Below are 26,416 nucleotides of genomic sequence, written 5' to 3'. Positions count from 1 at the left end.
CCAAAAAAAGTAGGCCATTTAGTCATTTGGATACACCCACGCGGTCTCGGGTTCGCCCCTGGTGTTGGTCGAGAAAGTTCCTCGGGATTCCCCGGCGTGGTTACCCCTTGTCAGTTTTGCAGAAATAACCTCTGGTCATTCGGATGTGATGTAAACTCGGGCTCCCTTGTATACGTTGGCGTGCACGTAATTGAATCCTTGACATAACTATAAAAAAAGAAAGAATAAGCAGCAGTACATTACATTGGGGTATAACATTTGTTTTTTATATGCTACACGGTTTTCCTACAACTAGCCTATTTCTTATAGTTTTCGTTTATCCTTTAATTATGGTTTTGGAATGCCTTGCTAATCATACACCATAGAATGCCATCAGTAACACAAACCTACTATAATTACAATAATATATTTTGGTATGTCATTAAGGATTATTAGACATTCAATTACCTGATAATTAAGTGTAGAGATATTTAAGTAGTTGAACCTCTAGCTCAACATAATATTCGAAATTAAGAACAATTTTGGTAGATTTCAATCAATTTGGCCTGAATATTAAAATATTTTAACTCAAGTACAAAACAGATGAACTGTGTGAATGATACATTAATCGAATCCAGTACAGTGTCGGGCATTAAGTGGAGTTGTCTCCCATTGGTTATTTTTACAATTAAAGATCTCGTCTGAGTTTGACCTCCAATTGCCGAATGGAGGGTCGGTTCTTTTTGCGACATGGACTGTGCCATTCTTCAACAATAAATGGAGATCATTACCTCTGACAACACAGCGCCTGAGCATTGCGATGTTGTACACAACATCATAGTTTAGTTTGGGGGGGGGGGCTCCAACGTGGTTTTCCCTCGGTCCCGTGTATACATTTAGAATGCACGTAAAGGATCCCTTGGCAGTTGGAATTCGATATAAGAGTAGGCGATAGTACCGCTGCCCGGGCAAAATTTCCCTCATAGCACACTGTATGGCGTATGCCCGTCTTCACTAGCCCAGCATAGGAGCAGAAGAGTAGGACGTTAAACCCCATTTCATTTCATTTCCAACGTGGTTTTCATCCCTGTATTGGCCGAGAAAGTTCATCGGAATTTTCCGACCTGCTTTCCCCTTGTCAGTGGTGCAGGACGTAGGACCGGACAAAGGACAGCTGTCTAGTCGTTTGGATGGGATCCCGTGTATACATTGGCGTGCGTGTAAAAGATCCCTTGGCAGTTGGAATTCGATATAAGAATAGGCTATAGTGCCGCTGCCCGGGCAAAATTTCCCTCATTGCACAATGTATGGCCTATGGCCATCTTCATTATCCCAGTACAGGAGCAGAACAGTAGGACGATAAACCCAATTTCATTTCATTTCTTTAACTTGGAGCTAAGGTGACAGTAAACGTCCGGCCGTTTTATTTAGGGTGTTTGGATCATCTAGTGGTTTAACGCTTGTGTGTGAAATCACAAAGTTTGTCATTAGTCAAGTGGCGTGGTATGCTTGACTTGCCTCTCACTCAAAATGGCCATTCTGGCAAGTTTCGATGGAAGCCGCCGTTAATCCGTATCTGTAGTATCCGTTGCCTTATGATTTCGTGATACGCTGCGTCAATGTAGTTTTAGAGTTTTGGCAAGTCTGAGTCGCTGAGCTGAGCTTAGATTTATTACAACATGATGGCAGGTATCTACCAAGATCACCATCAGTATTAATCTAGGCCTAACCTACAAATTCCTGGAGGCAGTAAAGTCGCTCGACAATCGCTAAGCTATTAAAATTTAATGTCGAATCTTATTATAAAACTTCGACTTCGAATCGTCCGCAATTAATGGTTTCACTGATGTATCATTTCAGAAAGTTCGTAACACTTTACCATAAATCACATCATTTACAGATTTGCAAGGTCCCACCTCACTAAATTTAGTAAGTAGATCAACCAGCATGCATACAGACAGACATGAAAAACATGAACATTCCTAGAAAAACTCATCAGAAATAATGATTAAATTCCAGTCTTTATCCAGTCAAATGGACCACTTAAGGTTTTGGCACGGTTCACCTCTTACTAATGAGACGAATCATTAGTGTTTTGATGGATACTAGTGCCCCATTATTAGTTGATAAACACTGTGGATTAATATGAACAGGTCAACAAATGGGCAAAATGATCTACCCGGTTGGGGTAAAATGGTTCAGCATGGAAATAAACAAGAATCTCTCTATTCAAAAGTCCAAAGTCATAGAAGTTGCATATGGTCAAATGACAAACTCTTTGGTGTTTTACCTGACTGTTATCTATACTTGTTCACTAAAAAGTGGAAAAAACTACAGACTAAAACAGACCGGTGACCGTTAATTCTTTCCCCAAGTGCATTCTAGGTCTCTCCTACGCATTTTCTGCATGAAATTAGATAAATTATGTCTGGACTGCTGCATGAAAGTTGGTCTAATATTGGGAACTTTGCGCCCGATGTTTTGGCAAGATTGTAGGTTAGGATTAGGGTAAGCATTGGGACTAGGTCCAGGCTTGGGGTTGGGATTAGCGCTAGCATTGTTTACATCTCGTGACCTATGACGAAAAATTGAGTTGGCCTTATCATTTAGCACTAACCCGATACGGACCAGGAATTTACGCTTGCCAAATGTCTCTTATATACGTACTAGCAGAATGCCCGGGGGTCATAACTCCGAAAGGGGAAGTGGTAGACTAACGCCACCTGGCCTATATTACTCCCCGGTCCGAGCTACCCCTATACCCCAAATTTCAAACTCGGGACAGACCTAGTGTAGTCGCCAACCCCGAACAGACAAACAGAGAGAGAGAGAGAGAGAGAGAGAGAGAGAGGGAGAGAGAGAGAGAGATGGGGTTTAACGTCCACTCGGCACAAACTATGGTTCAATTTTATTTCAGCAGTGGGGGGAAAACGAACGAGGTTGGACAGGCGACCCTATTCATTGTCACGTACAACCAGGGAGTCGAAACCACGCCCGTTGACTCAATGACAGACCTTATGATACAGCGCGCACGTGCTAACCATTCGGCCATCCACACCCCGCGTTACGATTAGATTGTACCTATCTGGTACGTGAAGTTACGTTTCGATACGTTTCGATATGATCAACACGATTGCCACGACTGACTCTAATATATGATAAGACCTGATAGGATCACCACGATTACTCCACGATAAAAAGGGGTCAATGATACTCAATTTTATATGAATTGTTTGTCTGGATATAACTTTAGTAACTAGTGAAAATCAACACCAAAACCTAACTGGTACCATAGTAATGACTGATAAAATTATGCATCTTCGTTAAATGTGAAGGTATGAAATGTCAAACTATGATGTATGCATCTTCGTAAAAATGAGAAGCTATAAAAAATGGTAAATTTGTGAGTTCAACTCAATCAAAATTTCAAACTTCTATACAAAAAGTACAAAATAAATATATAATTTCTTTTTAAAACACAAATATTGCAGCAAACTGGAATTAAATACTTCCTTTCCATATTGTGATAAATTATTGCGATTATAACAGTTTCAAGTTTGTAAAATGTTCTTTGTTCACCCCATCGCTGGAGCATCCTTTGTATGGGTACTGAATACGTCCAGTGGATTAGGATACAATCTGATAAAAACACAGATCCTATTTCGTTTCGTTTTTTATAGTTCAAAATTTCGTTTTACTTGTCTTTACTACACTAGGATCTGGAAGAGTTGTTATATAATAGGCGTTCTTATTGATGTGTGGAATTAGTCAATGAAACGTTCTCTTACGGCGGCTTCTTGGCGTTCTCTGCGCGTAAACCCCTAGAAACGTCAACGCTGGTTGATTAATCATTGTCTGACGTCAATGGGCCAAAAGCCACTCGTTTGACCCCTGACGTGAACTCCCACTATAACTTGTTAGATCTTCATGTAGTATAGGCCATCGAAAGTATAAAAAAAACGAAATGAAATATTGATCTGTATTTTAATCAGATTGGACTAGGATAACACTTCTCCAAACTTTCAGTTTATAAAGTTTACCCAGGTCATCCCAACGGTTAATCATCTTATATATGGGTAGTCCATTAGACTAGAATGTTGATAAGAATACTGACATAACACTCCTGCCAATTTCAGGTTTGTGGAGTTTTTCATGGTCATCCCAACGGTTGGTAATCCTATCTAACTCATTTTATGATAGTGAATACTGCCTTTTCAAAAATATTGTGATAACACTACGTCCATTTTCAAGGTTGTGACGTTTTCCCAAGTCATCCCAATGACTGACCACCACTTCTAATCATTTGGGTACTGCAGTGAAACGTGAAGTGCCGGATTCAGACCTCCTGTTCCTTCTGTACCATATGATCAAACATACGACGATAACCATTGCCACAGCTAAGCCAATGACACATCCAATAATTAAACCGAGTGGGGAGTCTTGACCGGGTAATGGAGTCGACATACGTCCTGTCACTGTACTTGATACGGCAGTAGATGTTGATGACATTACCTCTAGATCTGATGACGTAGGCGAATACGTCGACGATGTCGATGATGAAATCGCGGTCGAAGGTTGCGTGGCTGTAGTGTTCGTTGAAATAACTGTCATTCCTAAAATACGGATCTTACTATCATCGTCGGTGTATATTATTTCCCTGGTCGTTAAATTCCCATTGTTATATCGGACCAACACAATATTGTTTCTCTGTGAAAGAAGAAGATAACTATCCCACGCCACCATTGCAGATGTCGTTTCGTCGAAAGTTTGTTTATTCGAGCCATTATAATTCATAGAGCGAAGTTTATCGCTACCCAATTTTCTATAGTAGATTATCTCTTGTGACTTATCTATTGTAATGAATAATTGTGTGAAGAGGATCTCTAATAACAGCCTTCTGTCCGTACCGTCATAGTTGCTGCGTACTAATCCTGTAAAGGAGCCCCAAAACACGATCTTTTTAAATGCATCAACGACAACAGTAGAAATAGAAGAAAGTTTACTGGCAACGCTTGTTTTAGAATGATCGACTAATGAATAACGTTTGATGTGTTGTTCTGAATTAGAGGCCTCGGCGTAGAACAGCCATTGTCTTTCAACATCCAAATCAAATGCTATTACATTCGTTAAGTTAGGTAAAATTTGTAAATCCTTTCCATGAAGAAAACTGGTCACGATACTAGTATCGTTGATGTAATACAGTCTCTGATCGGGTGGATTCCATACCAAAGATTGATACATTCCTAAAGTCCCGAACGTGTTATGTAAAGTAACGGTGTCTGTGTTCTTATCACTAATATTAACAACCTTTATGGCTTTATCATCTCCTAAACCCGGACAGAAGACTATCACAAAGGCTTCACAGTACATACACATTAAAAACATAATGGAAAGTAAATTAAACATTATAGACTGTTATAGATAGATAAAACTAAGTAAAAGATACACAATGTATATATATATATATACACATAGATGTTTTTCTAACACGCATAGACATGCTGCCGGGATATATGACGCCTGCTACATAGGCTAGTTATTTTTGTCTATTGGTGGCGGGGTGATGTGTATAAACATGCTACCGGGTATAAGAGTCATTTATTATATCAATACGAAGAGTAATTTAACGGGTAGTTCTATAGCTAATTTAATTTGAAAAAAAAACAACCTATATATATATATATATATATATATATATATATATTTCAACTGGCTGTATCTATGCCGTCATCTTTTGAAATGTAGTATAAATAACGGTTAAATTGTTAACAATTATATCTTGGGTTTATATATGTATGCCTGCATATATATATCGCTCCCTCCCTTCAATTTGCATAGAATTAAACAAATTTTAGCTTCATATTAACTTAATAGGCCAGCCTACCAGAGGTGGCGAGGGGGTGGGGTAGACCTCCTTTCAGTTAAAAAAAAGTAGTTGCATTACGGAATTGCAATATTTGGCATCGCATGCTATTTTCCTTCTGGCAGACTGGACCTTTACATTATGAAACTAGTGTCCATCTGGCAAGAGACAGCGAATAGCTTTTCCAGAGGCACGAAAACCGAGGTCTAGTGTACACATTGGCATGCACATAAAAGAAATCTTGATAATTTCCCTCATAGCACACTGCATGACGTATGCCTGTTTTCATTACCGGTCCCGTAAGCTGATATATATTGTTTTCAATACAGAATTAGGCATACAACCAACCGTGTTAACTATGTGATGTCAAGTGTAACGGAGTTCAATGCGGAAAATACAAACTGCACGTGTTTATGTGTATAAAAACTGGTTAAACTGTTAGCTTTATGAAAAGCGGTATTAGGTCGGCCGATCATTATATTTGATATAATAAACTATATAACACATACTTATGAAAACTAGCAACTAATATATTTGGGCAACGTGTCTAAGAGGTATCTCAAAGATATCGGATATTATATAGGTATGTGTTTCATTAACACCTGATACACAGTTATTGCATATGACTGTGAACTTGCCATATGCAGAAGTATAATCGAAATAAACAAGAACATAAATTTTGTTAACAGTTAAATTTATTATACTACTTGGGGGATTTTGTTAACCTTGTGCATTATCACAGCGTCTATATTAACCTTTTATTGTGTGTAATCCACTTGTATAGTGTTCTTCCTACATTTTACGTGTATATGTTCTTTTTGTTTAGGAGTGCTATTGCATTTCACATGATTTTGATATTACATGTATATATGTCTTTGTAGTTTAGGAGCTTAAATTGAAGATTAGTTTTTTGCAAACTAAATAAGTTGCCTCATTAAATAATTTTTTTGCTATTACCCACAGTTTAACCTTACCCGATCGTTAACAATACTAACGTACTAACAGCTGTTACTACTTGATATGTAATCAGGGGCGGATTGGGCCATCGGGCAATCGGGCGATCGCCCTAAGGGCCGGTCGGACACAAAATGGAAAAAAATAAGTTTGTCCAATTCGTCTAAAAAAACTTTTTTTTTCTGCTAAACATTATATGGGGGGGGGGGGGGGGTATTGGACCGGCGATGGAGCGGCAATGTTGTATGTGGCCGGTGGCTTTAACGGGCTGGTAGAATAGACTTTCTGGGCCAGGTGTGCCGGGTGTGGGCCGGAATTCGGAATCCTGCAATGGGGATTCCGAATTTCATCCGAACAAATCCAAAATTCAAAAAGCAGCTTTCATGAATTTCACTTTCGTCACTCTGTACCAATGTGTCTTGTGGCCTTCCATTACAGGGGGAATCAATTAGCGCCCCCGGCAACAAAAATGGGACATTTTTCAATGAAAATATTCCTACTTATTCAATATTCCTAACTGGTTAATCAAATGGTCAAAATTTTCTCAATTAGTCCCATTTTGTAACCAGTTAAATTCTCTTGACGATAAAAAGATAATACGTTAATTAATAATATGACGATATGATAATTTCACAGGTTGATGGTTGGAAATTACTTGTATGTCCGGGTTTTGGCCTAAATTAATCGATTTATGAGATATATTATTTGACAGAGATTATAATCAGATATGCCACCAAATCGCATATTTGGGGTTCATTTTTCAAAATTTTCCAGGGGAGAGAGCCCCCGGACCCGCGGTCAGTAAAAGGGGCCGCTCCGACACGGGAGCCCGGGCCGGTTCGCGGCCCCAATCCGCCCCTGTATGTAATTGACGATTTCTGTCAATGCTTTGTGTTCGGACTACTCGAATGTTTTCTGAATAAACTTCAGTTCTCAATATGGCGTTTGGTGTCATTTTTCATTGACTTATGTAGAAATGGGTGGTCTGGAGAACAATTCGATTATGGTTGTGATCCAAAAATCTAACTAAATATTTAAATAACTAGAAATGGTGAATTGTATATGTATTTGGTGAATTGTATATAATATGCATGTGGTGAATTGTATATAAGATGTATGTGGTGAATTGTATATAATATACACTTGGTGAATTGTATATAAGATGTATGTGGTGAATTGTATATAAGATGTATATGGTGAATTGTATATAAGATGTATGTGGTGAATTGTATATAATATACATTTGGTGAATTGTATATAAGATGTATGTGCTGAATGTATCTTTAAGTAACTATTTTATCATTATTTCATTATGTTGCCTAAATTATGATTTAGAAAAGTTTTGAATTTTAACACAGTTGAACTATTCTTATGTTGAGTTAACATTTTAAAAAAGTTGTGTTGCCCCTAGGCCAGGTCCGTTATAGAATTAAATTAAGATTATATGTCATAATGAAAGTATAAATAGTATTTTAAATTAAGGTTTTTACATTGGGCTCTATCTGGAGTATTTAAATCTTTGAGTTTAACATCCTACTGCTTTGTCCGAACTGGGCTTATGAAGACGGGCATACGCCATACATTGTGCTATGAGGGAAATTTTGCCCGGACAGCGGCACTACGGCCTACTCTAATATCGAATTTCAACTGTCAAGGGATCTTTTATGTGCACGCCAATGTGTACACGGGACCTCGGTTTTTCGTCTCATCCGAATGACTAGACAGCTGTTCTTGTCAGAACTTCCTTCCTGCATCATTGACAAGAATACAGTGCTTATAGTGTATGATCAGATACGTTAGCTATTTTACGTTTTAGGGGGGCTGGATAGCTGAATGGTTAGCACGCGCGCGCTGTATCAATTCCCCTGTTGTATGTGACAAGGAGTAGGGTCGCCTGTCCAACCTCGTGGGTTTTCTCCGGGTCCTCCGGTTTCCTCCCACTGCTAAAGACCCCTACGCGCAAGCGAATTATTCAAATAAAATTGAACCATGTGTTAGTCCCGAAATGACCTAGTTTGTGTCGAGTGGACGTTAAACCCTATTTCTCTCTCTTTCTCTCTATTTTACGTTCTGGAGAGAATTCAATCGTCCTGAACTACCTCAACGGAACAGTGAACCAGAAAAAATAGACAAAGGTTGAAGTTTAAGTAGTGAGTTTAATATGATACCGTCCAATTCAAAAAGAGGGGCGAAACATGGGTAAAACAAAGTCCAAAAAAAACCATGGCTGGTACAGGTCAATACGAAATCGTACATTTCAGCTCATATCATTTCATGTTCAAATTCAAAACGGTGAAAAAAACGCAATATCTGAATCATCCGCTGAACTCTTCTCATTGATTGAATGAGACGTTGGATCTGAGCCTGTGATGGGTTGTTCCATCCCTATTCATCACGGGTGGACCCTTCTGGTGGATTTTACGCCTAAGAATGTTCCATGCTCAACTGGATTCAGGTCAGGGATTCCTGTCTCGAAGCGCAATATCCAGTCGATTCGAGTCGATCGCCAACAGCTCAGTAGGATAGGGGCGGCGGGGTAATTATCTTATCTCCTTTTCAACACAGTGCTTGACGCTGACGGGGGAAGTCGCACGACTCTCGTAAACGCTGCATCTTCTCTGGGAAACGTACTGCGAGATTTGCCAGAACATTGACGGTCCTTTATGACACAAGTCTGTTGATGTTTTTATCAACAATCGACTAGTGGTGGTGGAGCGGGGCGGTACCCAATTGACGTCCAAATAATTTGCCATCTTTTCGCCAAATTTTGGAGGTCTCATTGTGAAATACAGCTAGCTAGAGTGAATAGTTTTAAAACTTTCCTCAATGCAATGACTGATTTAACAAACATGCTTTTCATGATGTACGGGGTTCATGCTTTCCGTCGTAGGTCCGTTATGCAGTGCACGTGCAGTTGTCACTTGTGTGTATGGAGGACATTTTCGCATTCATTTATTTACGTAATACATTTCTTTTCAGCGCATAAAAATTCGGGTGTTGCGGCATTTTGTCTCTGTGGATATATCTCTTTACCCTAGTCAAATAAAAGGAATAGGTGGGTTATATTGTACAACCCCATTTACACCAACGTAAGTCCCCATTTAGATCGGACCACGACCAATAAAGCTTCCAGTACGAGATTACACAAGTAGCGCTTGGTTAACTCTCCATGAATAAATTGACAAAACATAATTCCGATTGATATCATTTATTTCAGCGGAAAATAACTCATCTTATAGATTTATCTTAAATAGAAGCAATCCAGCTAAGGTATTGTGATACTCGGGTATACACACTAGGATAGGTGCCTGGACATCCAGACGCTCCCCATGATGTAACTCCAGCCAAATAACCATTACAGATCATAGGTCCACCACTGTCACCCTGCAGTTAAAATAAAATATTACATTACTATTACACTGCAATTAAATACCACATTCGACTAATATCACCGTCACTTTATAGTTAAAAAATTACATTACCCTGAAGTTAAAATATATTCCACTATCACAGTCATCCTATAGTTAAAATATTACATTATTGTCACCCTGGAGTTAAGTATTACATTATTATAACCCTGAAGTTAAAATATAAAGCTAATTTTACCACTAATATGCTTGTTATTAAACAGTACGTCAACGTTCTGGTATTCAATTATAGGATAATGGCTATTATACTAATCGTCATTAATATTCCCAACATACAGTTATATCATCTGTACAATATCCTATTAAAATGATCAGGGAAGTAAGGACCAACATGATATGGTTGCAGTGATGACTGTATTGATATGGAGATCAAGTATTGTCGAATTTAACAACGAATCAAAGTACAAACGTCAATGGTTATCAATGCGGGGACAGTATACTGACGACAGAATATAAAATATCTTACGTTACAGGCTGATTTTCCTGTTTCATGAACACAGATATGTCCACTGTTGATACTGCTACCCCATCTACTGGTACATTCACTGTTAGAGATTTTATTCATAGATACATATTGAAGGGTGTTTGGTAGACTACCACCACCTGAATAACAAGTTATAGGAATGGGTGCAATTATAAATCTAACAAAACAGTACTGGTCGTAAGTTTATAATCTATAAAAATAATATGTTTTTATGCTTATATATTGAGATAAGTTTCAAACAGTACTGACTCACCTACTGTTCTACCCCATCCACTGATTGTACATTTTTGACCAGTAAAACTTGATCCATATGGGGCCAGAGTAACAGTGCTGACAGCTGAACTTCCGGTATTTGCATTGGATGCAAGTCTCATAACAGAAATGTCGTTAGGGTATCCATTAGCATTACCATTGTAGTTAGGATGCTTGAAAATAAAGAAATCCCAAATGTTCAAAGCATTGCACATCATTAATATTAATCTAAAACCTGGATTTAGAAGCGCATCCATCGTGGTTGGAACACTCGATTATAAGCGGAACCTCAATCAGCACTTGATGTTCGAAAATAAAAAGAAAAAAAAAGAGAAGATTATCAAACCGCTGGAATCCATACTTACGAATGGGTAAAGGAAAATGTGCAGTTAAATTGTTACTTTTGCTTTTTACTTTTTTGGTTTGGGTTAAAAATAACATTATTGATTTCATTGGCTTTATTCGTGGAATGCGTGTATATCTGTCAGTTTTGTGTAAATTATTACTTACGTTTACAATAGAACTGATATAAATGACCTGTTCTGTACCATCATTGTTGTTTAATCTGTGGTCACCAAGAACAACTCGATATGACCCGGGACTGATAAAAATAAACAACCAGAGTCAGCATCATTGGTTACATACGTTATTAAATAATAGGTCAAGTATTTTATATTTATGTAATAGACATGATTGGGGTTTAAGTGAAACCGTCCACACTGGGATTTGAACTAGTGGATATTCTAGTCAGTGTCCTGATCTCTCGACTACCACTGCCGATTTTATCAACAACTACCTGTAAAATCACGACAAACTGAAATGAAATGAAATGAAATGGGGTTTAACGTCCTACTGTTCTGCTCCTAAACTGGGCTAATGAAGACGGGCATACGCCATACAGTGTGCTGTGAGGGAAATTTTGCCCGGGCAGCGGCGCTACGACCTACTCTTATATCGAAATCCAACTGTCAAGGGATCTTTTACGTGCACGCCAAAATGTACACGGGACCTCGGTTTTTCGTCCCATCCAAACGACTAGACAGCTGTCCTTGTTCACGACAAACTGCATTATACAAAGGATCACGACAAACTGCATTATACAAAGGATCAATTACGATACCATGAAGATGATGTGAATTAACGTGCACATGACCCAATGCGGGATTTTGTTAACCCGTACGTGTATTTAGGTGTTGAAAAACACAGTGGAACCTGGAGTCCAAGTCTGCATTGATGACAGACGTTATGATCTAAAATGTGTGACCAACCAGGTAAATGAAATCGCCAACTGTCAAAGCACCCACAATGATTTGTCAATGGTATTCACGCGTGTTCGTTAGTCACCCATGTGGTTAAAATATGTAACAAGAAAAACAATTCAAAAGAAAGAGTTAAACCTGTTGGGAGAAACACAATGGGCAGCGGTTAAAACTCGGTTGCTGGAAATCAAACTTCCACCACAGATATGAGACCAGCTGCTTCCAGAACTTCTCTGAAGAGACGCTTGCCAAGGAAATTGTCCGGCATAAGCATTGGATCCTCCAACAATTTTTTGTGATACTTCACTGGCGACAAGGCCTGCAAAAATATAATTCACATTATATATTTTATTTTCACGAAATTTAGCCAGTTCTTTTTGTAAACATTATACCTTACTTCAATATAGATGTTACACTATCTTAAAACCTTCTGCTGCTGTCAAAAAAAGAACACGTGTATCTTTTCAAAGATGGCTAACGAAATATGACTGCTGATTACATCGTATAACAGATTATGTGTATTGATAAAATTGAATGTAGATCACTTTATATGCTCACATATCTCATTAATTTATTCCTTTATTTTAAGATTCGAAAGAATTCAGATATATGCCTTTTAAAGATAGCTGTTATTTATAAATACAGTACACTGCGAAATCTTGGCCTTCCAACCGCAAACCCCTCACAAGTTTTTGTTTACAAACAAAATGGTTATATGTTGGTTTGTTATGGAGGGGCGGGGGGTGATGGATGTCCGAATGGTTAGCACGTGCGCGTTGTATCAACTAACGTGGTTTCGATTCCCCGGTTGTACGTGACAAGGAGTAGGGTCGCCTGTCCAGTCTCGTGGGTTTTCTCTGGGTCCTTCGGTTCCTCGCACTGCTAAAGACCCCTACGCGCAAGCGAATTATTGAAAAAGAATTGAACCACGTGTTAGTCCCGAAATGACCTAGTTTGTGTCGAGTGGACGTTAAACCCCACCTCTCTCTCTCTCTCTCTCTCTCTCTCTCTCTCTCTCTCCTGCTTTGTTATGTTTGGTGGCACTCTGTATTCTCTAATTGTAGGTTTCGACTCGTTGGTTGTGATTGAGAAAATCATGACGTAAATGGCGTGTAGGGGCTTGTCACCAAGACAGCGCCATTTGTACCCCACTATCTGGGGCCATAGAGGTGTGCTGGTCCGTTTAATCCGAAACACGTGTCTGCCATATCGAGAAATCTCTAGTATTAGTCTGTGATATCACACTGTGAGACAGCGGACGTTAACATCTATTATAAGTCAATCTGATTCAAGCAGGGTTAAATGGTCAATAACCCCTCCCCCTCCCAACATTCGAATCTGGGCGTGTTTATGAAATGAAATGAAATGGGGTTTAACGTCCTACTGTTCTGCTCCTAACTTGGGCTAATGAAGACGAGCATACGTCATACACTGTGCTATGAGTGAAATTTTGCCTGGGCAGCGGCGCTACGGCCTACTCTTATATCGAATTCTAACTGCCAAGGGATCTTTTACGTGCACGCTGGGCGTGTTTAACTTCTAATTGAAACACGTTTATTCGAGCACAATATCACGGAGTAAATTTTTTTATCTAACACGGGTTGCATATAGACTCGAACACAACTAATCCCGACAATTTATGCTGTAGAGATTAAAACAACTTACCAGCTAAAGCAAAGAAGCACAAAAGAAGTTTCATCTTGGTTGATTTTATCAGCCTGTATTCAGATGATGGCGATCCAGACAATGAGACATGTATTTATACCAAAAAGTCACCGTAAATACGGTTTTTTAAGAGAGGAAAATTAACAGATGTTTATTATTTTGACCGTCTTAATAAATACTTGGAATTAATTTATAATTCTGTAGTGCTTTGAAATATATATGATCTGTGTCGACACTTATGTCAATAAATCTTGTAACATACATTTTTTCTTTAAGTCTACTTCTAAATAGTAAGTACAAGAGAACCGTACTACACGCAAAAAAAAACCGACGAGACAAACATGCGGACAAGACAAACTATATAGACATTACAAGAACTAAACAACAAATATCAAATCAAGTGACTGAACCATTGTCCTGTTATTATGATACAGGCTTCACTGAAAATGATTTACAAGAAAGAAATGAAATGAAATGAAATGGGGTTTAACGTCCTACTGTTCTGCTCCTAAACTGGGCTAATGAAGACGGGCATACGCCATACAGTGTGCTGTGAGGGAAATTTTGCCCGGACAGCGGCGCTACGACCTACTCTTATATCGAATTCCAACTGTCAATGGATCTTTTACGTGCACGCCAATATGTACACGGGACCTCGGTTTTTCGTCCCTTCCGAACGACTAGACAGCTGTCCTTGCTAGGCCCTCCGTCCTGCATCACTGACAAGGGGAAACCACGCCGGAAAATATTTACAAGAAAGACGATCGACCTTAACGGTGTTCGCGTCTAGAACGTCAAACAATTTTAACAATAAGGGCGATAATTTGGATAGAATCTCGAATATCGCTAAAACATTAATAAACATGTTAAAGCGCCATTGTCCCATTCAGTCAGAAAATAACTGAAATTTATTTGACATAATTTTATTCTTACATTCACCTGCAACCAAAAATCAAACCATTAAATTACTTTTATTATGTCCATATGTTTGTTGTGTTAGGACCCTAAAATAAAGTATTCGAGCGTTAAGAATTTTCATTGAGCGAGGTTTAATATAGCAGCAGATATTTGAGTTCTTGGCCAATGAGAAATCTGCATTTTAAAAATACATTATTTAAAGCTGCATTATTTAAGGGCTAAACTTGCCCTGTAAATTATTAATTAAACATTTATGAACATGCCAAGACCATAATCAACCCTGGTTTCCATAGGGTGCCATAGTTTTTCAACACATTTAAATACGATTGGCACCTAATGATTTAATTTAAAAATGGATAATCAAGACTTTGTTTATTGTCGTAATAACGGTAGTAATGACAATAGTGACTACAATGTTCTGCAATTGACAATAACTCCGCTCAGAATAAAGTTATTCGACTAAAATTTTCAACATTTTCCCTTTTCATTATCATTTTTTAAAACTATTATAGCGAGAACTATCAGCTCTATATCAAAATCTTACACATTGCATATTTAAGTATTTGGAAACACGTTCTAATGTCTCTTTATTATGTTGTTTATACGCGACAAATTACGTAACTGAATGTGTTTAAGTGACACCCACCCTTCGTGTTATAATATTGGGAAACTGGCTGTTTAGCTAGTTTATAAGGTATTTTATAATTGGACCCAGGGCTAACAAGTTAGAATTCTGCCCTTGTTTTCTAGTCAGAGGAATGAACTTGCTTTTGTCTATGAGGGCAATGTTCCGAAAGCCATGGAATTTTAAGGGATACAATTTACAGTTTGTTATTTGAGCGGTAATAATTGAACTGCAGATTATGGTCATATAGAAATAGCACGTCGCTAGTTCCGTGAGTCCGCCTAAACTTATCCCAAGTACCTATTAAGACGGTCAAAAACAATAAACATCTGTTATTTTTCCGCTCCTTATGCACCATTTTATGGCAACCGTGTTTTACGTTTTGGATATAAATACAGCCCGTTTCTTTGTCTGGATTGCCATCATCTGAATACAGACTGATAAAACCATCCAAGATGAAACTTCTGTTGTGTATCTTTGCTTTAGCTGGTAAGTTGTTTTAATCTGTATAGTATAAATTGGCGAGGGGGTGAGTTAAGTTGCCCACTCCGTCGTGTTACTACTGGTTTCATATAAATTGTCGAGATGGGTTGGGTTTAGTTGTCTACTCCGCCGTGTTACTACTGGTGTCATATAAATTGTCGAGATGGGTCGAGTTTAGTTGTCTACTCTGTCGTGTTACTACTGGTGACTTATCCATTATCAAGATGGGTTGAGTTTAGTTGTCTACTCCGTCATGTTACTACTGGTGACATATACATAGTCGAGGTGGGTTGAGTTTACTACTGGTGTCATATAAAAAATCTACCTCGTGATACTGAGCTCAAAATAAACATCCCAGATTCGATTGTGATCATTTAACCCTGCTTGAATTATTGTCCGATTGATTATAGGGGATTAACCTTCGCTTTCTCACAGGACAGCACTAAAGGGTACTATTACCTAGGGTGATAACGCAGACAAATGTTTGGGATGAAAAGGATCAGTTTGAAAATGACAGACCACACAAGCACGCCATTGGGGCAGCTGGCTAAGCGGTATGCAAAACAGCTCAACACCACGACCCAGAAAGTGGCTGTAACATTGTCTTGGTTGCCAAAATCCCATACATACCATTTACGTCATGATTTGACCAATCAGAACCAAGTAAATTTCATATTGCACTGCAATATAACGTAAGTTTTAATATAACAGGCTTGATGACTATGGTGCGATCGATCCTGACGTTGGCTGGTTAAGTTCCTTGCGATTTTCAAGCCTTTTCCCTTGTTAGTTTAGCAGAACACAGGGTCTGAAAGGGAAAACTGAAATGCACGTAAAAAGTCCCCCACTCTTAACATTCCCGGGGTGGATTCCGATGGTGGCCTTGAAAGTTTACCCTGTATTGATATTTTAAATAATAGCTGACCTCAAGAACATGACAAACAGATGAATTTTATTCTGACAAATTGGGTATTGTAAATAGCGAATAACTAGAAATAATTTAAATTAATTAGTAAAAATAAATTGTGATTAGTTTTGCTAGCTTCCATAATCTATCCACCAATCAGAATACATGTGTTGCACGTAAGGTATATATCCGGTATATATAGTGATTACAGAGCAATCCTGGATAAATTCTGATAAAGTAACATATATAATGGGGAATTATATTTTTGCAGGCCTTGTCGCCAGTGAAGTATCACAAAAAATTGTTGGAGGATCCAATGCTTATGCCGGACAATTTCCTTGGCAAGCGTCTCTTCAGAGAAGTTCTGGAAGCAGCTGGTCTCATATCTGTGGTGGAAGTTTGATTTCCAGCAACCGAGTTTTAACCGCTGCCCATTGTGTTTCTCCCAACAGGTTTAACTTTTTCTTTTAAATTGTTTTTCTTGTTACATCTTCATTTAACGGCACGAACACACGTGCATACCATTGACGTGTCGCTGTGGGTGCTCTGACAAATGGTAATTGATATTAGAGTAGGCAGTAGCAATATGATCATAATAGCATACTGTATGGCATCTACATTTACGTTGTTGTTTCCCAGGGTGTGCTTTCTAGCACACGTTTTAGATCATAAAACGTCTGTCATCACTGCAATTTCACGGTTGGTTTTGAACTCGCATATTTTCTCCATCTCCAGCTCCCTCTGTGTTTTTCAACAGTTAAATATACCTATGTGTTAACAAAATGTTCAGCCTGTTATTCCAGCATTGGGCCGTGTGTGCGTGTTAAATTACACCATCTTGGTATCGCAACCGATCCTTTGCATTAATGCGGGTTGTCGTGATTTTACAGGTAGTTGTTGATAAAAATCGGCCATGGTAATCGAGAGATCAGGGCACTGACTAGAAAATTTCCTAGCTCGAATCCCGGTGTGGACGGGATTCACTTGTCAGGGATGGTACCTGCCAGGCTGACAAGAAACGCGTATCTAGTTGTTCGGATGGGACGTAAACCTCAGATGTACACATTGGTGTACAATTAAAGACAATTAAAAATCGACGAATAATAGGTCCAATCAACGTTGTCCGGTTAAAGTTCTCCCTCCTCGCATAGCACGCGTAACCATAAAATCATCTAGTCATTCGGATGGAACGTTAACCCTAGGTGTACAGATTTGCCTGCATCTAAAAATCCTCAAAAACGCTCAACTGTCAAAATTCTCATATTGCACGTAGCCATAGACATACAAAATACCATTATATTTATTTCTCTCAAAATACCTAATCTATTGTAATGATCGGATATTAAACCTCAATCATGTCTATTATATAAATATCAAATACTTGACCTGTTGTTATTATTTTTTAACAACGTAAATAACCAATGATGCTGACTCTTATTGTTTATTTTTGTCAGTCCCGGGTCATATCGAGTTGTTCTTGGTGACCACAGATTAAACAACAATGATGGTACAGAACAGGTCATTTATATCAGTTCTATTGTAAACGTAAGTAATTTAAATATAACTGACAGATATACACGCATGTCAGTTACAACCCATGAGTAAAGCCAATGAAATAAACGATTTTATTTTTAACCCGAACCAAAGAAGTAATAGGCAAAAGTAACAATTTAACAAAAGAAACAATTCGTAATTATATATTCCAGCGTTTTGATAATCCTTTTATTTTTTGTTTTCGAACAACAAGAGCTGATTGCGGTTCCGCTTATAACCGAATGTTCCAAACACGATGGATGCGCTTCTAGGTCCAGGTTTTAAATTAATATCAGTGATGTGCAATACTTTGAACATTTGGGGTTTCTTTATTTTCAAGCACCCTAACTACAATGGTAATGCTAATGGATACCCTAACGATATTTCTGTTATGAGACTTGCATCCAATGCCAATACCGGAAGTTCAGCTGTCAGCACTGTTACTCTGGCTCCATATGGATCAAGTTTTACTGGTCAAAAATGTACAATCAGTGGATGGGGTAGAACAGTAGGTGAGTCAGTATTTGTTGAAACTTATCTCAATATATAAGCATAAAAACCTATTATTTTTATAGATTATAAACTTGCGATCAGTACTGTTTTGTTAGATTTATAATCACCCATTCCTATAACTTGTTATTCAGGTGGTGGTAGTCTACCAAACACCCTTCAATATGTATCTATGAATAAAATCTCTAACAGTGAATGCACCAGTAGATGGGGTAGCAGTATCAACAGTGGACATATCTGTGTTCATGAAACAGGAAAATCAGCCTGTAACGTAAGATATTTTATATTCTCTCGTCAGTAAACTATACCCGCATTGATAACCATTGACTCGTGGTTAAGTTCGACAATACTTGATCTCCATATATATCAATACTGTCATCACTGCCACCACGTCATGTTGGTCCTTACTTCACTGATCATTTTAATAGGATATGGTACAGACGATATAACTGTATGTTGGGTATATTAATGACAATTAGTATAATAGTCATACCCTACAATTGAACACCAGAACGTTGACGTACTGTTTAATAACAAGCATATTATTGGTAAAATCGCGATATATTTTAACTTCAGGGTGATAATAATGTAATATGTAATCCCAGGGTGACAATAATATAATATTTTAACTATAGGATGACGGTGATATTAGTGGAATATATTTTAACTTCCGGGTAATGTAAAATTTTAACTAATAAGTGACGGTGATATTAGTCGAATATGGTATTTTAACTGCAGGGTGATAGTGGTGGACCTATGATCTGTAATGGTTATTTGGCTGGAGTTACATCATGGGGAGCGTCTGGATGTCCAGGCACCTATCCTAGTGTGTATACTCGAGTATCACAATACCTTAACTGGATTGCTACTATTTAAGATAAATCTATAAGATGAGTTATTTTCCGCTGAAATAAATGAAATACATCAATCGGAATGCCTATGAGAATTTATTTACATAATCAAATATAAACGTGGATTTAATGATTTTTTTTAAGTATTGTGTCTTCTATACATACCAGTGAAAACTTCCAGTGAAGCCTGTAACGAATCTATGGCGGACCCCCCCCCCCCCACACACACACACACACACACCCACCCACACACACACACACGTCATGAATAGCATGTTTGGGATATCAGCGATTGCACTGAGAAAAGGTTTAAGAACGTTGTGTTCACTAGATACATTTTACAACGGGACCTCGACATGTCAATACAACAAAAAGATGACACATTATCGGGACGTCAGTGCGACAACTTGCAAGACTATTGGGCAACAAAATTTGTTTAAAATGTTAAAGGGACCATCCCAATTTTAACAGTTTCAGACATAAAAGTCCGTGAACGTATGAAATTTAAGTGCCAAAATATCGAGCAATGGTGTATTTACCTTGTCTGAAAATTATGATCTAAATCATAATTTAGACAACATAATGAAATCTTTATCAAATAGTTACTAAACCATACATTCGGTGATAAATTTACCACATACATATTATATACAATTCAACCTTTCTAGAGATAATGACCATATCTAGCCTCGCAAATATTTAGTAGGATTTTTTGATCGCCACAATTGCAGAATTTTATCACCGATACTCAGTCAACCATGTTTAGTTTTCTGAAAATGTATTTTGGGCAACCGAGTGCATTTTTTGCATTGAAACAGTTATATAACAGACGTTTTCAAAAATCGTAATATATTTGAAATCTTCAAAATAGAGAAGTAGTGATGTTAATTAGTGCGGTAGGGTGATCAGTATACTTTAGCCCTCCAAGAGATCAAATTTACTCCATGAACAGGTAAGCTTTCATGGACCGAACTAATATGGCCACTGGTGATGGCAGAAGGGACCGTGATGTATTGGACTGTTAGTTTACCAAAAGTTTTAATGGACAGGCACCACGTTGTTTTAGGGGTTTTTTTATTTACCTTTCAGGACAGTTGATGTAGATATTTCTTTTCGAGTGTTTTCATAATGAAATACCCTTTTCGATACGTAAAAGTCCTTACAATATAGTTGTCATTTCAAAGAATTTGGGATTGGATAATGATACATACGAAGGCGTCACATTAAGTGAGCAAGAAATTGACCCTATATAGTTGTCATTTCAAAGAATTGGCGATTGGATAATGATACATACGAACGCGTCACATTTAAATGAGAAAGATATTAACTCTATATAGTCGACACTTTACACGCAAAAAGTTTGTTGCCGTTGGTAACTCCGATCCCCGCTTAGAAAATCTTCATTACTAAACAATCACGTAAAAACCTGTATCTTGCAGTGTATTAAAGGAGCTAAATCTCTAATATTTGGGACCTAGAAATTAACACAAATGGGTACAACGCATATAATAATGTAATATGAATGTATATAAACTGATTTACATTCAATCGTTTCCGTTTTTAATGTAATTTCTAATCAGTTATGTTCGGCGATATACGCCAGAAGTCTCAATCGAATGGCAATCTCTAGCGTCTGGTTATTCCAGTCTGTACCGATAGTATTTATTGCGCATGCTCTCCAGATAAGAATATGAAGTCACCGCTTGATATGGCTTGTGGAATATGTCTAGCCTTGTTATTCGAGTCCCTTGTTACAAATGGCGCTGAAACGCATTATGGTACAAGTAGTGTACCAATGGTAAAATTTTTATTATGTCTTAAATATTGGATATCAGAAGCCCGTCTTTTCCCGGTAAGACCACAACATCAATTTAAATTGATAAATAATTCGAGATTTCAATGTCGAAGACTTTAGATCATACTGAGTTAGAGACTTGCCTACTTTCAATATCCATCATATGAGTGGTTAGCTGCATGAATAAACACCATGGACATATCATACTATCATACTAAACAAAGGCGTTTTTTTAGGTCAATAGCGTCTAAAATATTGGAAAAGGTGCCTGGTAAGAAGGGAAAGAGTCTTCATGGATTAAGGCACAAGTTTTTGTGCGTTATTTACAAACGTTCACAATTTATGCTGTTATGCAGCTGTGTATGCCCATGTGATATTTGTGGTTACATAACATATACTAAACAAGGGCGTTTTTGTAGGTCAATAACGTATGCTCATGTGATATTTGTGGTTACATGATACATAAAATTGTATAGCTTCACTAACCAACACATGGGCGTTGAATTTCAGTCGCCCTGTATATAAATTATTTATAAATTACATTTCAAACAGTATATTAACAAGTTGCGCTAACACATTATCAGATATAATCAGCTCATACACAAAAACACATTAAATATGTCCAAAAATAAAACGATTCGTGTTATGCTTTCAACTAAACCAAGCCATAGAAGGATTTCGATATCACATTCATTATAATTTACATGGGCAATTTTCTGTTTCTACTAATTCTTTTCTGATAGACAGACCCTACCGTACTATTACTGTGCCTCAGTTCGTCGATTGACATAGCTATAGTGGCCAACTAGCCCTACATATACACAGCAATTAGACTGTAGAATCCCAACAACAGCATAAGACTGGAAAAGATGACATGGGGCCAATTCTGAGAAAAAGAACGGAGTTTCATTATTAGCCCTCTGATGGATGAAAGGTCCGAGGAAAGAATATCCCATTTTATACAGAAGTGGGTCTGGATTCGCTAGGTGGTTTTTGGTATAAGGGAGACCACTTGGGGGCTGGCTTTTCAGTTCTCAGACACCATCATGCCTTCTAGAAGTTGTGGGGGGAGGGAATGGTTAGCACGTGCGCGCTGTATCATAAGGTCTGTCATTGAGTCAACCGGCGTGGTTTCGATTCTCCGGTTGTACGCGACAAGAAATAGGGTCTTTTGTCCAACCTCGTGGGTTTTCTCCGGGGCCCCCGGTTTTCTCCCACTGCTAGGGACTCCTATAAGCGCAAGCGAATTATTGAAATAAAATTAAACCATGTTAGTCCAGAAATGACCTAGTTTGTGTCGAGTGGACGTTAACACCCCTTTCTCTCCCTCTCTCTCTTCCACACATTATGATTTGTTTTTAATTCGCAAGGTCAGTAGCAATTGTCTCTATTATTATTTTAGTTTTAGAGATTCGTGCATTTTATTAAATGTCAGCTTTTAGGATCGATTACGTTGATTAATTTCATTAATGAAATATCAATTATCAGTTCACCAAACGGTAAAATCCCAACTTTTATTGATGCAAGTTATAAATTCTGTGTGGTTTATCCAAATATTCGAAAATGAATGCTTAACCTGACTTTTAAAACCTAATTCTTAAGCATCACCTTTGTTTCTATTAGTAATAATAGCAAATGGTAACGACGGTGTCTGTTGATATGGGTAAATAAATGAACCTAAAGCTCACCATACTTTGGGTTTATTTGTTGGATTTAACTCTTGTTTCATTGCCGAAAAATTCGCAAAAATGCCATAGACATCGGAAAGACATCTAAAATCACGACAAGTCCTTATAGACATCCCCGAAGTGTGTGATTAACTTTTCCATCTCAAACAATTTCAGTACAAGATTAAATGTCGCGTAGTGTGATGTGGATTTAAGCATGGGGTCGTTAAAAGCTCACCGGGAAGATTATTTAATATTTTATTTTTGGTGCACAAACGAAATGTAGACGAACGAGAACAGGACAGCCATCTGAGCAACTGTGAGAGAACGAAAGAGAAGACTTTTGACCAAATTAGATTTTTATTTACACAGTTGATCTTATTTCCTGTGGCTCGGTGTCAACAATCAAGGGCAATTATTATGTCATCACTGGCATTCGTCAGATACATTGTTTGGTTCTGCCATGTTGGCGGTACCTCGGATGATTTGCGAACCTTACAAAATGCACTCTTGACAAATTATAGCACTTCTATAAGGCCACGTTACAATCACAGCCAAAAGATTTGGTTGAACTGAACGAGATCCAGCAATATTTAACTGTATCCTGTTCCTTTTCTTTGAGTTGGACAGACGAATTTTTAAAATGGGTTCCAAGTCTCTATGGTGGGAGCAATAAGATGCAGTTTGATTCTTTTAATATATGGAAACCATATGTGAATATAGTAAGTTCCCTCGAGGATGGACACATGTTTGGCGAAGATCGGTACCGACTAACTATCTATCATGATGGTCAAGTCGCATGGAAACCAACCAACAAAATAACGGTGACATGTTCATTGGACGTATCCATATATCCATTTGATACCCAGGAGTGTCAACTAACGATTGCACCTTTGCATTTAACTAGCGAGGAAGTTCAGCTTCAGCATAATGATGAATTAACAAATTATTCTGTATTTAAACCCAATGGTGAATGGAAGCTGATCTCTCCCAGTGTCAGTCCTAAAGAGGATCACGGCATATCGTTTTTAAAACTATCACTTTAAATTCAAACGGAGAAATATGTTAATTTTGGCTACCAGATGATTCTAGAGAGAAGACGTCTTTTTTCATCACAGTTTTGTTTGCACTTGCTGTGTTTTTGACAACCGTGAGCAACCTTCTCCCACAAACATCTTCAAAGTTGGTGTTTATAACAGCCTAGATCAGTTGTCTGTTAATGCTGAGTGGTCTGGCGGTTCTAACCACTATTGTTTTGCTGTACAAGAGAAAGAGGAATGCGGATTGGAAATGTACATGCCAGAATAAAATTAAGGACGAGATTTCCCAGACGAACAAGTGGTCAAGGGGAGTGAAAATCATCAGTAAAACAATGCGATGCAAATCAGACCGCTACCGCGGAAGTTGTTGTACAATGGATATACTGTTATTCGCTGTGTTCTCCACAACTTGGTGTTCAGCGACCGTGGTCTTCTTTATGACTGTTCTAGATAAACAGTTCGGTGATAAGATTGGAATGTTGTTTAATCTCAATTCTTTGATTGACATGAACATTTGCGAATAGAACAAAACAAACAAACAAATTATAAAAGTATATTATAATGTTTAAAGACATGGATTAAAATGTGTTATTATTTATTAAAAATAAAAAAAAAACAAGTACGAACAAGTATAGGCTAAATAGTGTAATCAGCAAATGGACTGATCACCGTGTACAAAATATATAACAAACAGTGGTAACAGGTGTCCGGAAGAGTAAGCTTACTCTGCAAACAAGTAAGCTTATAAAGATTAATTAGATTTGAATTGCCAAGATTAAAACGAGATATATGGGTTAGAAATAGATCATGTTTAAACTAAATTAAAGACATGAAAATCAACAGCAAACAGGCTTTTCCCAGAAATCACCGTATCGTGAACATTACATTTTAATTTTAAATTAAGACTACAAGTTAGTTTCGTTTATTCTTCTAATTTGTCGCACAAAATTGTATGCGTCATAAAAATAATTAAAACGAACAGTAAAACGGGTTGTGCTGGTTTGAAAAGTTAAGGACGAATTAACTTTTAGGATATTGTACAACTAGTATTGTACAAATAGTAAACTATTCAAATAAACGTTGTCATTGTCAGGTTTTCTAGAATGACTAAGCATTACCGGCATCGAGCTGCCAAAGTGCTGTTTTCTGGGGGTTGTAGCTTATACCAACACTAACGACGAAAACTCAGATCAATAGTTAAAATTGTACTTTTAATAAACGAGTGTCCAAAACTGGCTAACGGTCACAATAACGAGATTGGTATCGCTAGTGCGAGCCGGTCACCAGACTAAAGATACAGTAGAATATAGAACATATATACAAGCCTAGGATAAAAATAATTATATAATAATATTTGATCAGAGATATTAAATTGTACATAGGAAACAGATGTTTAATACAGAAGAAGATATCGACATAGCAAGAACGCGTGTTAACCATAATTACGTAATATATATCGTTACATTAAGTATAAACCTAAACAGTTAAAAGACCTGAAAGATTAGCGCGATATCAATTGTGGTCACCTTTTCGAGGATAGCGAACACTATCTTTTACACTGTCCAAACTTCAATACTTTTCGACGAAAAACCATTTCTACATTACCTGATGAGTATAAGAACAGCATAACTCTACTCTATGGCTTGCATGACTCCACAAACGAAATTAATAACCTTATCTTTACAACAGTTCAATCATACTTCAATTTATCTAAACGATTTTAAACTTCAATACTTTTCGACGAAAAACCATTTCTACATTACCTGATGAGTATAAGAACAGCATAACTCTACTCTATGGCTTGCATGACTCCACAAACGAAATTAATAACCTTATCTTTACAACAGTTCAATCATACTTCAATTTATCTAAACGATTTTAAACTATTATTGTTGTTGTTATTATTATTATTAATATTATTATTATTATTACATACTATAATACTTTAGGTGTACTCAACTAAGTAAGGGTTGTATATATTGTATATACTGCTTTTCATTATTAGTATATAATTTGTATTGTAAATAGGGATAGGGGTCTGACATAGGCATTTTGCCTGTTCCCCAATTTCCCATTCATTTATAGTGAATAAAATATGTTTATAAAAAAAAAAATATCAATTCGGACATTGGTCAATTGCTATTTTGACCAATAGTAATAAAATATATACAAAGATACACTATAACAGAGCCACACCTAATTC

At 37.5% G+C, this 26,416-nt stretch overlaps 1 protein-coding gene and 1 long non-coding RNA gene across 2 annotated transcripts; one reads left to right on the top strand and one right to left on the bottom strand.

Moving 5' to 3' along the window:
- Positions 1-10,029: 10,029 nt before the first annotated feature.
- LOC126824527 (uncharacterized) lies at positions 10,030-13,959 on the bottom strand. Its single transcript, XR_007681547.1, has 6 exons — positions 13,885-13,959; positions 12,358-12,538; positions 11,471-11,561; positions 10,962-11,133; positions 10,691-10,827; positions 10,030-10,180 (listed from the first exon to the last, which is right to left on the bottom strand). It is a non-coding gene; the product is annotated as an uncharacterized LOC126824527 (long non-coding RNA).
- A 1,899-nt stretch (positions 13,960-15,858) lies between these two features.
- LOC126824519 (chymotrypsin-like serine proteinase) lies at positions 15,859-19,760 on the top strand. The gene is made up of 6 exons (XM_050553765.2): positions 15,859-15,916; positions 17,089-17,269; positions 18,272-18,362; positions 18,691-18,862; positions 18,995-19,131; positions 19,599-19,760. The coding sequence occupies exons 1-6, from the start codon at positions 15,883-15,885 to the stop codon at positions 19,734-19,736; spliced, it is 753 nt and encodes a 250-aa protein (XP_050409722.1). The 5' UTR covers positions 15,859-15,882; the 3' UTR covers positions 19,737-19,760.
- Positions 19,761-26,416: the final 6,656 nt, after the last annotated feature.

Source organism: Patella vulgata, chromosome 6 (assembly GCF_932274485.2).
Source record: "Patella vulgata chromosome 6, xgPatVulg1.2, whole genome shotgun sequence".
NCBI classification, from domain to species: domain Eukaryota; kingdom Metazoa; phylum Mollusca; class Gastropoda; family Patellidae; genus Patella; species Patella vulgata.
Note: the sequence above shows the minus strand (reverse complement) of the source record. Positions and strands in the feature narration are given on the sequence as shown.